The 15,582-nt window shown below is 40.6% G+C and overlaps 1 protein-coding gene across 1 annotated transcript in view; it reads right to left on the bottom strand.

Annotated features, from left to right (window-relative positions):
* Positions 1 to 15,582, bottom strand: part of LOC122639692 — a 105,001-nt gene that overhangs the window by 75,765 nt on the left and 13,654 nt on the right. Inside the window, exon 3 of the mRNA XM_043832594.1 lies at positions 14,776 to 14,885. Coding sequence (XP_043688529.1) covers positions 14,776 to 14,885 — 110 coding nt within the window. The remainder of the gene's footprint in view (positions 1 to 14,775; positions 14,886 to 15,582) is intronic.

Raw genomic sequence — 15,582 nt, 5'->3', positions numbered from 1 at the left:
AGTGATTGCTGCCCCATCTCCATCGGCTGCTGCCCCTTCATTCAAAGGGAATCCTTTACAGGGGGAACTCGTAGGGAATAATGGTGGTAATGTTCCTAGTCAGGGGGAACTGACTCCAGTCCAAAAAACCATCAGTGAATTTCAGAAGAGAATTGACAACTCTAACATCATCACCTATACAAAGGGATGTACCAAAAGAAGGCAGCATCAATCCACTGTGGCACCAATACCTATCCAGTCCTTCTCCTGGTAAGACCTCTTCTTCTGATCTACCTATTGCTCATCGCAAGGGTACTAGAACTTGCACCCAACATCCTATTTCTCACTTTGTTTCTTATAGTTCTCTTTCTCCATCTTTCCGTGCATTTGTGTCCTCTCTTTCTTCTGTTTCATTCCTAAAAATTGGCAAGAAGCTTACACAGATGGAAACTGAAAGGCAGCAATGTTGGAAGAAATGAGCGCTTTGAAGAAAAATAATACTTGGGATCTTGTAGCCCTTCCTCCAGGAAAAAAACCAGTGGGATGTAAGTGGGTGTTTGTGGTCAAATAAAAGGCTGATGGGTCTGTGGATCGATATAAGACACGTCTAGTTGCAAAAGGCTTCACACAGACATATGGGATCAACTACCAGGAGACCTTTGCTCCTGTAGCAAAATTGAATACAGTTTGGGTTTTGCTATCTTGTGCAGTCAATCTTGGATAAGATCTACAACAGTTGGATGTGAAGAATGCCTTCCTAAATGGAGAAATTTTTTTTTTAAAACCCGAATATTACCTGGGACCCGGGCCAGCCCCTAAAGCTTTATTAGAATCAATCGATAAATCAAAGAATACAAGGGGGGGACATACCACCTTACCCCAAGCCCAGGAGAACAACCACTCTTACCATACTCAAAACTGCCATATCCAATCCCACAGAAGTGTCAAAAACATAGAAAAAACTACTTCCCAAGAACAGGCAGGCCAGCCTTGTCCTCTCGAAGAATACCAAGGAAGTTACCCGTAGGCAGCCCCCTAGTGGAACGTAGTCGAGGACCCAGAATCACAAGCAAGGTTAGCCAACCAATCTACCGCTCTACTGCTTTCACGATAAGCGAAGGACACCGAAGCCCTAGTAGAAGAGACTAAGGACAAAACTTCCCGGAACCAGTACCAACCCTTCCAAAGATAGCACCTCTGATGGTTAACCATTCGAACGGTGGCAGCAGAGTCCGAGTTAACCACCACATCAAGGCAACCTAGAACTTGGCACAGCTGCAAACCGTCCCTCAAGGCTCTTAGTTTAGCAATCGAGTTTGTGCAAACACCATAAAAGTTAGCGAATGCCGCCAGAACCACACCATTCAAATTCCTAAATGGAGAACTTGGTGAGGAGGTGTACATGGATATTCCACCAGGTTTTTCTTGTGACAGTAATAAAGGTAAAGTGTGCAAACTGAAACATGCACTTTACGGGTTGAAGCAGTCACCACGAGCAAGATTTGGGCGATTTCACAAGGCCATGATTTCTGTGGGCTATAAACAGAGTAATACTGATCACACACTCTTTAAAAAGAGGGGTGGTGAAAAACTAACTGTTCTTATAGTCTATGTGGATGACATTGTGGTTACTAGCAACGATGGTAATGAGATCAACCGGTTGAAGCAATTTCTTGGCCAAGAGTTTGAGATTAAAGATCTAGGGAAGCTACGATACTTTCTTGGGATTGAAGTTGTCAGATCTTCTAAAGGCATCTTTCTCTCCCAAAAGAAGTATGCCCTAGACTTGTTGGCTGAAACTGGTTTGGTCGGGTGTCACCCATCTGATACTCCTATGGAGGCTACTATCCATCTCAAAGAAAAGGAGGGTGAACCTGTTGATAAGGCCGGTACCAAAGACTATTGGGGAAGCTAATTTATCTCTCACATACGCATCCAGACATTGTTGTTGCTATGAGTACTGTGAGTCAGTTCATGTATGACCCCTATTCTCATATGGCGGTTATTCTTCGGATTCTTCACTACTTTAAGTCAGCTCTTGGAAAAGGCATTCTTCTGTCTCTTAATGGTCACCTACGGATAGAGGCATATACCGATGCTGACTGGGCTGGTTCTACTGATCGTAAGTCTATCTCTGAGCATTGCTCTTTTGTAGGAGGCAATCTTGTCACTTGGCGTAGCAAGAAGTAAAATATGGTTGCTCGTTCTAGTACTGAAGCAACGTTTCGTGCTATAGCACAGGGCATTTGTGAGTTACTTTGGCTGAAAGGCTTGCTACAAGACCTTGGTGTTCCTGTTCATCTTCCTATGATGTTGTAATGTCACAACAAAGCTGCAATCAACATTGCACACAACCCGGTACAGCATGATCGCACCAAACATGTTGAAGTGAATAGGCATTTCATCAAGGAGAAATTGAAAGAAGGGTTGATTTGTGTTCCCTTTGTGAAGTCTACTGATTAGGTTCCTGATATTTTCACCAAGGGATTGTCTGGGAAGCTGTTCTATCCTATTCTAGTCAAGTTGGGCAGGATTGACATATTTACTCCAACTTGAGGGGGAGTGTTGAATTATGTACAATAGAATACCCCATGGTATTCTGGTCTTTTTACCTCTTTATTGCTCTTCATTATTCATTCTAGTATGTAAGGGCAATTCTGTCCATGTAATGTTTTGGATTATTATAAATATAGAGCTTGGGGTCTGTCTTAGACATCCAAGCATTTACTTTTCCTACAGTTTCATAAAGCAATGGTCTCCATTGGGTTCAAGCAAAGCAAGGCAGATCACACGCTATTTATTAGGACTACCACACATGTGAATATGTTGATTGTATATGTTGATGATATAGTCATCACTGGGAGCAGTCGGGAGGAGATTGATTCTTTGAAGAAATTTCTAGGCACTAAGTTTGAAATCAAAGACCTGGGGATTCTTTGGTACTTCTTGGGCATTGAGGTTGCCTACTCTAACAAAGGAATCTCATTATCTCAAAGAAAGTACACATTGGATCTATTGTCTGAGACAGGTGTTGGGATGCAAGCCGGCAAACACCCCTATTGAACCTAATTGTCACCTTCGGTTGAAGGAAGGAGAACCTGTGAATAAGGAGCAATACCATCGACTAGTAGGACGGTTGATTTACCTGTCCCACACTCGTCCAGACATTGCATTTGCAGTAAGTCCAGTTAGCCAGTACATGCATGATCCCTATTCTACACACTTGGATGCTGTTTACAGAATTTTGAGGTATTTGAAAGCTGCTCTAGGAAAAGGAATTGCTATTTCTCCCTATGGTCACATGAAAATTGAGACGTATACCGATGCAGACTGGGCAGGATCACCTGATGACAAGCGTTTTACTTCTGGCTACTACACTTATGTTGGTAGAATCTTGTCACCTGGAGAAGTAAGAAGCAAATTGGTGTAGTTCGTTCTAGTGCTGAGGCCGAGTTTAGGGCTATGGCCCAGGGTATATGTGAGGCCCTTTGGCTCCAAGGTTTATTGCAAGATCTTGGAATTGAGGTTGAGAAGCCTATGCGGTTGTACTCTGATAGTAAATCTGCAATCAGCATAGCTCATAATCTTGTTCATCATGATCGAACAAAGCATGTGGAGATAGATTGTCACTTTATCAAGGAGAAACTTGATAGTGATCAGATGTGCATTACATTCGTTCCTTCAGAAGATCAGTTTGTAGATGTTCTTACCAAAGGATTGAGTCCTAGGTTATTTGTTTTTATTGTTAGCAAGTTGGGCATGATAGATATATATGCACCAACTTGAGGGGGAGTGTTGTAATATGGGTACAAGGGTAAAGCTGTCATAAGGGTATCTTGGTCTTGTACTCTATTCTGGAATATTCCTCTATCTATTATAAATAAAGTTGGCCTGTGTCACATTGACACAAGTCATTCTCCGTAATTTCAGATTTCATCAGTTATTATTATCGGAACCAGCGCTACTGTCTCTATTTTCAGTACCCATGTTCACATTGGTGCATCTTCCAACTCAGCCTCTATCCCAACCTCGGGGCTCGGGAGCTGGATACTCTCGAGGCAATTGATTTAGGGGTTGAAAAAAAAAAAAAAAAGTATCGGTATGTATCACGCCGTATCGTATTGGCCGATACATTGTGATACATACATTAAAAGGCACATGTAACAGATGTAACCTTAGAAACTTGAATCCAGAAACTAGAAAGCATCAATAGCACCTGGATGGACAAGTTTTCACCCAAAACTACAATTTTTTGGCATCTTCTTTCAAATTTCATGCTTGGGGCTTTGATTCCTGGCTGAAAAACGAATCAAATCAAGGAAACAAACTGCTATATTGCTTACTTATATTGTTTTTTGCCCCAAAAGTGCATTTCTATATGTATCTGGACCATTTTCATGTGTATTTGTAGTGTGTGATATGCATCTCCAATAGTCGATACGATACGTCTCTTAAAATCACCCCACCGATACGATACGCGATACCGATACTTTAAACCTTGGCTACTACTGATTCTACTGCTTCATCATCTCCACAATCTGAGGGTAAGACAGTGAAGATGTCTAATGAGGATTATTCAAGCTTTACCTAGTTTCAGATTTCTCAGTCATCCCAAACCCAACTGCTACATTTGTTCAGACGGGTAAAGCCACTGCAAGTATTTCGACTTCTTCTCACTCCTGAATCATTGATTCAGGTGCCTCGGATCATATGACTGGGGTCTCAGATATATTTTCTTCTTTTCATAAGTCGTCCTCTAACGTTACTTTAGTTGACGGTTCTTTAGCTAAAGTCACTGGTACTGGCACTATTCATTTTACTCCTTTATCCTTGTCTTCAGTTCTTTATTTACCTGAGTTCCCTTTTAATCTTTTATAATTGTTCAGTAACCTTTTTCTCTAACTCTTGTGTATTTCATGATCTTACGACGAAGAAGATGATTGATAGAGGTCGTGAATCGGGGGGGGGGGGGGCCTGTATATACTTGAGGCCGTGGCGTGTTCAAGTGTGGCATCACCTCACCAAGTTCATTGTCGTTTGGGTCATCCTTCATTGGAGAGTTTAAAACTTTTAGATACTCTTTTGGGTCATCCAAATCGTTATTTTGTTACCTTTGTTGATTACTTTTCCAGAGTTTCCTAGATTTATATAATGAAAAATCGTTCAAAGTTGTTCTCTATTTTTTGTGCATTAGTGAATGAGGTTCATACCCAATTTCAGACTCCTTTGTGTATTCTTTGTACTGATAGTGCTAAGGAGTATTTTTGTGCTCCCTTTATTGCTTTTATGGTTTAGCACGGTATTATTCATCAATCAGAATCATATCACTCCTCCTTACAAGGGCATCCGTAGGCCTCCGTAGAATACAACCATACCACCTTAAACAACTCTCTCGGAGCTTGGAGGGCAAGGATCCATGTCGCTAACCCCACTTAGCTGAGTTTCTTTTTTTGGGGGGATCCATGTAGCCGACCCCATTAAGTTAAGATAAGGCTGAGTTTGTTGTTGTTGTCTTCTTGTGCCAACACCCCACAACAATATGGTGTGGCATAAACAAAGAATAGACATTTGATGGAGGTCACACGGTCTCTTCTATTTGAGATGAAAGTGTCCAAACCGTTTTGGGCAGATGTTATTTTAACTGTGTGTTATCTCATTAACCACATGCCTTCGTCTATTTTACGTGGTGGTATTCCTCACTCTTTGTTATTTCCTTCTGAACCTTTGTTTGCTCTACCACCACGTGTTTTTGGTAGTGTCAATTTTATTCGTGATCATCGCCCTACACTCCTACTATTTCAAAGTTGGATCCTCAAGCCCTTAAATGTCTTCTTGTTGGTTATTCTTGTACCCAAAAGGGTTATCGTTGTTATTCGTTTGAGTTAGAGAAATATTTTGTCACTGCTAATGTTTCCTTCTTCAAGTGCACCCCTTATGCTGACTCTTCTTTTGTCATTTCTGAGTTGGATGATGATCTTACTGTATATATTGTTCAGTCGCCTGTTACTCCGGTTCTACAGGTTTCTTCACCACCGCCAACACCACCACTGCCGCCTCCTCTGCCGCCACGGGCTCCTATTGTGTACCAACACCACCTTCGAAAAGTTTGGGCCCCACCCGGTTCATCTACTTCTGCCCCATCTTCTTCGCCTACTGACACTGCAATAGGTAATCCTTCTTCTTCCCTTGATGCTTCTTCTGATCTTGATGTCCCTATTTGATGTGGATCCCACGACTGACCAGAAGAAGAAGAAGAACCAAGGCCCATCGAACCAGCTCCAAATGGACCACATAGAGCCAGCCCAACATATCTTCTAGAATGGCCAAGAAAAGTCCAAAACACTGTTCACGTGAACAGTGTCACAGCCCATATTTGCCTTGTGTGGGGGTGCTTTTTAGAAGATCTTGTGGGCCCATCAAGTGGAGAAAGCTTCTATCCTAATGCTGCCCATAGTTTAGTTCTATTTTCATATTTAGAAAGTAGGCTTAAATTTCTATTTCCTTAAGTTTCTAATTTTTTTAGTTTCTAATTTGGTTTTCTTTGCATGCTTAGAAGGCTGTTATAAAGCCTTTAGTAGTCTCCATTTCCATTAGTTACTATTTTCATTAGTTTCTATTTTCCAAACAATTGCTAAGTTTTACTTTCTATTTTTGTAGCCTAGCCTCAGTCTATAAAAAGGCAGCTATTGTAATTGATTGACAAAGAATTAATGAATGAAATTTTGAGGAATTCTTGCACTCAATTAAGGGAGTAAAACCCTAGTTCAACAGCTGGGATAGCTGTGGGTGAGAGACCCAGGGCTGAGAAAGCCATCCCCTACCCATTTTCTCCTATCTTCTTCTCCTTTCTCCTCCTACATTCCCTGCTCGATTTCCCTTACTGCTGCTGCCCTTCTAAGATTACTGTAAGTGCTGTGAAGAGCTCTGTAAGATCAGAATAAGTCCCAATCAAGTCCAGATCTATTGATGTTGCATCAATTCGAAGGGAGACTGGAATACCCCACGGCTCTGCTGGTTTGTCCAGGTATTGCTGCAGACTTCAGGCTGGGATATCTCCCCAACCAACCACTGAAACCAATTGAGATTTGGAAGACTCAATCACACCATCTAATTTGGGAACTCCTTCACAACTCACAAGTTAGCCATTGGAAATTTGGAACTGGCTGAAATTTTCAGCAGAGATTTCCTCTGGCCCTGCTCCACTCGATCCAAGTTTGGCTCTCTTCCCATTGCTGGTTTGGTTTCTACACACTCATCAGTACTTTCTAATTTTGAAAACTTACTGCTGTTGTGTTTCTGGCCATTGAATGTATTCTTAGATTTGTCTATTTACTTCCCTACCTAAGGCCTGAGTGTTCCCACTGAGTTTATTGGAGTTTGTAGGTTATTATTGGGACTGTAAACCCTAGTTTGCAGTCTTAAATTACTATTGCTCTTCATAAGGGTGTTCAGAGTTGTACCCAACATCTTATTTCTAACTTTAGTTCTTGCATTGTTGTACCATCCCGATATCTTGCTTTGCTTGAATATGCACCTCTTTTCAGCTGTGTGAGTGCCTTTTAATGCTTTAAGTACCCTTTTGTATATTCCTATCTACGATATCTATTTTCTTATAGTGGTCCGTCGGGTCAGGAGCCAGCACTTTATTTATTTTTACATGGATCCTCTTGTTTTCTGATTTCTTGTTATCATGTCTTCTCGTCATTACTTGGCTAGGGCGTCCCCCGTATGAAATGCGCCGCATCGACGCCTGGATGTGGTGATAAGTATGCAAGGGCAAGTGAAAGGAATTTTGCCAGCCCAGAAACGTAAGATTATATTAGCTTTCTGGAACATTGGATCCTTAACGGGTAAGAGCCTGAAGTTGATAGATGTTATGAGGAGACGAAGGAGTAATATAGCATGTATCCAAAAGACTAGATGGAAGGGTAACAAAGCTAAAGTGTTGGACGACCTCAAACTTTGGTATTTGGGAGACCAAAGAAACAGAAACGGAGTGGGGATAATAGTGGATAAAGATCTAAAGATGTAGTGGAGGTCAAAAGATTTGGTGATAGGATTAGATCCATCAAACTAGTGTTAGAGAATGAGGTTGTCAATCTTGTTTGCGCTTACACACCCCAAATAGGGTTGGATGAAAGTAGTCAGCGCCAATTTTGGGACCACATGGATGAGTTAGTGCAGTGTTTTGGCCAAGATGATACAATTATTATTGGAGGTGACCTGAACGGCCATGTTGGGGACGATTGTAGAGGCTATGAAGGTGTCCATGGAGGCTTCAGCGTTAGGGAGAGGAATAAGGGGACCTCAATCCTAGACTTTGTGGTAGCTTATGACCTATCCATTGTAAACACTTTCTTTGACAAAAGAGAGGAGCACTTAGTTACCTACAAAAGTGGGATTCATACCAGTCAAATAACTAGAAGAGCAGATAGAATATTGTGTAAGGATTGTAAGGTTATTCCTGGGGAGAGTCTAAACACCCAACATAGACTGGTGGTCTTGGATATCTGCCTCAAAGCACAGAAGCGTAGGAGGGGGGAACCTATGTACCTTAAGATAAGATGGTGGAGACTAAAAGGGGAGTCCCTAAGCAAATTTATTGAAAATGTAGTCAAACAAGGAAAGTAGGACTTTAAGGGAGACACCAATGCGATATGGACCGAGATGATGACTTGTATTAAGAGGGTTGCCAAAGAAGTTCTAAGGGAAGCAAAGGGTAGGCGTCATGCCTCTAGGGATACTTGGGGTGGGATGAGGAGGTCCAAGCAGCCATCAAGACCAAGAAAGAGAGGTTTAAGAGACATGGCAACGGACTAAAGAAACAGAAGATAAAAGAGGTATAATGAGGTCAGAAATGAGGCTAAGAAGATGGTAGGGATGTAATGTAGTCCTAGATAGGTAGGAGACCTACTAGGAGCCAGAAAACCAGGACCTGCTGAGCTGCTGGTTCGATGGGGGCGGAATTGAGGTCTTAGGTCAAAATTAAGGTTAGGGTTACGGTAATGTAGGTGTGTCATATATGGTAAAGCTAGGCAGGTGTAGGGGAATATATGTTGAAAGTTACAGCTAAATTCAATGGTTAAATCTGGAGTTTTAGAGGTTTCCTAGTAGAGATAGGCGAGAGGGGTAAAGTGTAATTTCAGACAATCGGCTGGGTGGATGGTACTGAAATTTGGATCGAGTCTCTCTTAGGGTTTGAGGAAGATTCGATCAAAATTTTAGCAGGTTCTAACAGTTAGATTTGGCTGGACAGAATTCTCGCGAAAATCACCTTGCATGTGACCTTCTAGAATGGAAGAAGAATAGTTGCAGGTTTTAGGATTCTAATGGATCTATGGACTTAATAGTGGACGAGGAAGGTAGTAAGGATTGAATATTAGCAATGGGGATCGATGGGGCTGGGTTTAGATGATTAGGAGAAGAAGGGTGTGGGCTAAAACTGTAAACTACTTACTTGAATTACAAGTCTTCAATGGCAGCAGCTTGAAGAATAGAAGCAGGTCCTCCCGATCTACAAGATGCAAGGAGTCGATTGGAGATCCATCAATCCTTTATAACATATCCACCCAGTCTACAAGGCGAAAGGAGTCAACTGGAGATCCACCAGTCCCTTCACCTTGATATAACTCATAAGGCAACACTCAACAGAGCAGAGCAGCAGCTATGGCAACAAACAAAAGCTTTTTTCATTAATCAAATTCGTGTTCTATACTTGGCCCCCTTACAACCTTATATAAAAGACTCAAAATTAGACTCCTACACTAAAAAGGAAAGGCCTAACCCATTCCTTAACCTACTAGGTAACTTAAACTGACTAGGAAACTGAAATAGACTCAAAATAGAGTCCTAATCCAGCCCAACTGAACAATTAAAAGCAAAACTAATAAAACCACTTAAATAAAACCACTAGTTCAAACCAGCTTTGGACCAGTTCAATTTAAAACATTAAAAACATGAAAATAAACTAAGTATAAGGCTAGTCCGGTATGCAACTCATGTACCTCAACTTTAGGCCCATAAAAGTGGCCTAGTACATAAAAACAAAAAAAAAACAAAAACCATGGGAACAAAGGCCCAACATGTATATAACCCAACCCTAGACTTATTCCGAATAAAAGAAGCCCAATTTGGTGATAAATCTGCGTCAAGATGGCTAGGGCAAGGAAATATGAGGAGCTCCATATTAATCTAAACACAAAGGAAGAGGAAAACACTATTATAAAATATCTAAAATAAGAGAAAGGAAGGGTAGAGATTTCGACCAGGTGAGATGTATAAAAGAGGAGGATGAACGAGTGTTGGTAACGGATGAGGAAGTTGTGAGGAGATGGGATGAGTATATTTTTGAACTCCTAAATGGAGATAGTTAGAATATGACCGAACCGGTTAACTACAATAGTCATCAAAACACCACACATCTTAGATATGTACGAAAGGTTGGTGTGGCGGAAGTTAAAGAAGCCTTAAGAAAGATGAAAGTAAACAAGATACTAGGCCTGGATGAGACCCCAATAAAAGTGTAAAAGGCCCTAGGAATATGTGGGGTAGATTGGTTAACCAAGTTATTTAACAAGATTATGATCACAAGGAAAATGCCAGATGATTGGAGGAGAAGCATTGTAGTTCCGGTCTACAAAAATAAGGGCGATGTCAAGAGCTGCAATAACTAAAGAAGCATAAAACTAATGAGTCATATTATGAAACTTTGGGAGAAGATTATTGAAGTCCGTCTGAGAAGAGAGACTCATATCTCAAAGGATCAATTTGGTTTTATTCCAGGTAGATCCACGACAGAAGCTATCTACCTACTGAGGTGATTCATGGAAAGATGTAGAGCTAGCAAGAAGGATCTCCATATGGTCTTTATTGACCTGGAGAAAGCCTATGACAGTCCCTAAAGATTTAATCCGGCATGTTCTTGCAAAAAGAGGGGTGTTAAGTAAGTATAGAGGTAATTAAAGATATGTATGAGGGTGTAGTGACTAGTATGAGATCTGTCGGAGGCCAAGGCAAGAAATTCCCAATTACGGTTGGGTTACATCAAGGATCAATGGATGAATAAACCAAGAACATCCAAGACGAGATACCATGGTGTATGCTCTTCGCCGATGATATCGTTTTGGTGGATGAGAAGAGAGAGATACCGCCAAGTTACTATGTCAGATATATGGGGTCTATCATACACAAAGAAGGTGCCATGGATGATGAAGTTTCACAAATAATTAAAGTGGGATGGATGAAGTGGAGAGGTGCGACCGAAATACTATGTAACTGACACATTCCTTTAAAGCTTAAAGGAAAATTCTACAAGACTGTTGTCCGACCTGCTATGATGTATGGGACGGAATGTTGGGCAGTTAAGAAGTATCATATAGAGAAATTGTGTGTTGCAAAGATGAGGATGTTAAGATGGATGTGCGGCAAAATTAGGAAGGATAAAGTGAGGAACGAACATAATAGGGCTAATGTGGGAGTTGCCCCAATCAGCGACAAGCTCCGAGAATATCGTCTGAGGTGGTTTGGTCATGTGCAATGGAGGCCTAGGGATGCCCCAGTAAGGAGGAATGATTTGATCCGATTGAAGGAGATAAAATAGCTAGGGGAAAGCCTAAAATGACCATAGGTGGCGTTGTGAAGAATGACATGCATAGTCAAAGTCTTGTGCCAAGTATGAGCTCAGATAGAGCCTATTGCGACCACCCTGGGTAAGGCTTTTCTTGCTACGTTAGCATGCTTTGACGCGGTAATGCAGTAGTTCAATTGCTTCAGAGCCCCTACTCGAATAAGGCGCGGAGGGCAAAGATCCATGTTGTTGACACCATGTAGCTGAGATTTTCCCAATTTCCTGGGCTACCCTCTTTCCTCTTACTTTCATGTTTCATTTTGCATTTCTCACTTTTCTTATCTCATTTCTTCATTTTTTTTTTCTTCATTCCTCTTACTTTCCTTTCCCTTTGTGAGGACCTCAGTTTTCCCTACTTTGTTTTGAAAGTATCCATGTAGTCGAACCCATTTAGTTGGGATAAGGCTGAGTTGTTGTTGTTGTCCTATCTGGTTTGTCCTCTAGTTTCAATTCTTGTTTGACTACTGTTGAAAATCATCCTATTCCAAAATCCATTGCAAAGGCATTATCTATTCTTGGTTAAAGGGCTGCTATGAATGATGAACTATCAGCGTTGGAGGAAAATCAGACATGGGATCTTGTACCGGGTTACCCTCAAGTAAATCAGCTATTGGTTGTCATTCGGTTTATGTGATGAAGGTTAATCTTGATGGTTCTTTAGCACGTTTGAAGGCCAGACTTGTGGCCAAGGGCTATGCCCAGGTGTATGGCATTGATTACTTGGACACTTTTTCTCATGTGGCTAAGCTTACTTATGTTCGTATTCTGATTTCTCGTGCTACTACCCACCATTGGCCCTTATTTCAGTTGGATGTTAAGAATGCTTTCCTGCATGGGGATCTCCAAGAGGAAGTTTATATGGAGAAACCTCTTAGGTTTATTGCTCAGGGTGAGTCTGGGATGTTGTGTAAGCTCAAGAAGCCTCTGCATGGGCTGAAACAGTCGCCTCGGGCGTGGTTTGATCAGTTTACTGAGGTTGTATTAGAGTTTGGGTTGACACGATGTGGTAGTGACTATTCAGTATTTTTCCGATGTTCTGATGCAAGAAGGATATTTCTTACTGTATATATGGTTGATATTGTTATTACAGGAGATGATTCTTCAGGTATTGAGAACTTGAAGATGTATTTACAACAGAAATTTCAGACTAAAGATTTAGGAAGGTTGAAGTACTTCTTAGGTGTGGAAGTGGCTCAGTCAAGGAAAGGAATTTCGCTTTCACAGCGAAAGTATGTTATTGATCTTCTTTCAGAGACAGGAATGTTAGGTTCTAAACCTCTAGATACTCCCATGGATCCCAATTTAAAGCTTATCGCTGATGATGGTGATGTTTGGATGATCCTGAGAACCATTGGAGGCTTGTTGGGAAATTAAATTATTTAACTGTGACTCGATCTGACATTGCCTTTCCTGTTAGAGTTGTGAGTCAATTTCTGTCTGCTCCTCGGACGTCTCACTGGAAAGCTATTATGTATGTCCTACGTTACCTCAAGAAGGTTCCTGGCCGTGGTCTACTTTAGCCAGATCATGGCCATGGACGGATTAAGGGTTTTTCAGATGTTGATTGGACTGGGTGATGCATATCAAAGCATAAAGAACAGCACAAAAACAGATTTCAAAAACAAAGTTACTGTTCACATGAACAGTGTTGTGAGTCTCAGCTTAGATCATGTGTGCCTCTATTCTAGAAGCCTTGGACAGCAAGACACTCCAGGATCGATGGGACAGCTTCTAGAAGATTGAAGACCAAGTTAGCTTCCTTTTTTGACAAGCATCTAGTTTCTATTTTTTAGAATATTTTATAGTTTCTATTTTTGAAACCTTGTCAAAGTTAGAGTTTCTATTTTAGTTGCTTAGCTTTTATTTAGAAGTCTCTATTTTGTTAAGTTTCTATTTCAGTACTTTGTTTCTTTTTAGTTAGATTTAGTTTCTATTTTCGTTTGGTTTCTATTTTGTGAAGCTTAGGCCAAGCTATAAATAGGTCCCATCAGTTGTACTTGAATCAGATTTGGAGAATAGTAGAATTTTGTGGCCAAGCTTACCATAGGTTATGGGAGAAATTCTACGTTTCAACAGCTGAGATAGCTGTGGGTGAAAGACCCAGGCTGAGAGAGCCATTCCCCTACCCCCCCCCCTTCTCTTCTATCTTCTCTTCTTTATCTTCTTCTCCTTTCTTCTTATCCTTTATGTTCTCCATTCATATTTAATAGAAAACAACAATAAAAAAAGAGAGTTTTATTTATTTAATTTGTTCCTTATCGTGTTGATCCTGGCTACAATCGATCTCCCACTGGTTTCCCTGGTTCGAGGTCGACTTTTGCATTACTGGATCTCCGGTTGACAGGAGGTCAACACAGGTTATTGCACATTTGTCGGAGGGAACCTTGTGTCGTGGAAGAGCAGGAAACGGACAGTTGTGGCTCGATCCAGTGCAGAGTCAGAATATCGAGCCATGGCACATAATTGTGAGCTGATGTGGGTGAAACAGTTATTGGCTGCGCTTGGATTTTCAGACAATTCGCCTATGCAGATGTGGTGTGATAATCAAGTTGTTGTCCATATTGCTTTAAATCTTGTGTTTCATGAAAGAACGAAACACATCGAAGTAGATTGCCACTTTGTTCGAGAGAAGCTGCAACAATGACTTATTTCTCCTCGTCATGTTCGTACAGGAGAGCAACTTGCAGATGTGTTCACAAAGTCGTTGGGGACTGCGAGAGTGGATTATATTTGTAACAAGTTGGGCATGATTAACGTCTATGCTCCAGCTTGAAGGAGAGTGTGAATAGAGACTTGTGAATCTCGGTATTACTAATACCGAGATAGGTGAGGGGTAGTTTAGGCATTTAATTTTTGTTTCTTATTTCTTTATTCCCAGTTATGTCCTTGGTGCTCTTTAGTTAATATATTGAATTGAATGGGAGCTTCAACACTAAGTTGAAACCCCCAAAGGTTACACAAAAGACTCTATTCTCTTTCTTCTCTTTTCTCTTCTTCTATTATTTACACCTGGTAAACACCCGGAGTTGTAGTTCATGGAAGCTATAATAAATCCTAACCATTATACAAAATTTCAAATATTTCAAACAAAAAACATTTAGAAAACCAGTTCACAAGCTACAAATTAGACATACCTAAAAGTTCATGCAAAAAATCGAATTAGATACTACCTCAAGAATAGCAATAACAGCATGGCTACTGATAGGACTATACAACATACGAACAACAGGTGCACCAATATCCATTGAAGAGATCTTGCTTCCAGTAAGCGCATCAAATTCTACGTAGACAAAAATTGCATATCAGATGCCAAATAAAACACAAGAAAGAGAAGAAGCAAAAGGCAAAGAATAGCCCCCATAATTAGACAAGTAATAGAATATAGATACAGAAAAATAGGGGAAAGAATTCAGGTCATGCAAAACATTTTTACAGCATCTTACTCCGTTTCTTTACATTAAAAAAAAAAAAACTCAACTGTCCGTAAGTTTAGTACAGGGCGATATACGTCTATACAAAAAATGGCCATGAATGATAAACTAATCACCAAGGACCAACCAATAACCTTAATGCTTAAGACAACATAACCATTGATGCAGGGCAAAAATAATTGGCAAAGGCAGAACGTAAAGAAGAAAAAGAAGAAGATCTTACTGGCTTGTGAATATTAGAATCACAGTAAATCCAATACAAACAGCTAAGAACAAGAAAAAGAGAAAACATATATAAGCAGGGAATGTTTGAAGGTACAAAACTAAAAAAGATTACTGTTTTGGATTTAATTAGGAGTTTGAGTTGACATGTATCTTGTTCATTCTGGAAACACGTCTTCCTAGTCGATCTTTTCCCGGATCTCCTTTAAAGGAAGAAATAGAAGCTCAAGAAGGAATACCAAAACCTAGTTCACTCACTGAGATAGACGGTTCATGTAGGAAAGATACGAAGTTGGACAATACAAACAGCGAATTTTTGAAGGT

The sequence above is a fragment of the Telopea speciosissima genome, chromosome 9 (genome assembly GCF_018873765.1).
Source record: "Telopea speciosissima isolate NSW1024214 ecotype Mountain lineage chromosome 9, Tspe_v1, whole genome shotgun sequence".
Taxonomy (NCBI): domain Eukaryota; kingdom Viridiplantae; phylum Streptophyta; class Magnoliopsida; order Proteales; family Proteaceae; genus Telopea; species Telopea speciosissima.
The sequence above is the reverse complement of the archived record's forward strand: the minus strand, read 5'-3'. Positions and strand labels throughout refer to the sequence as shown.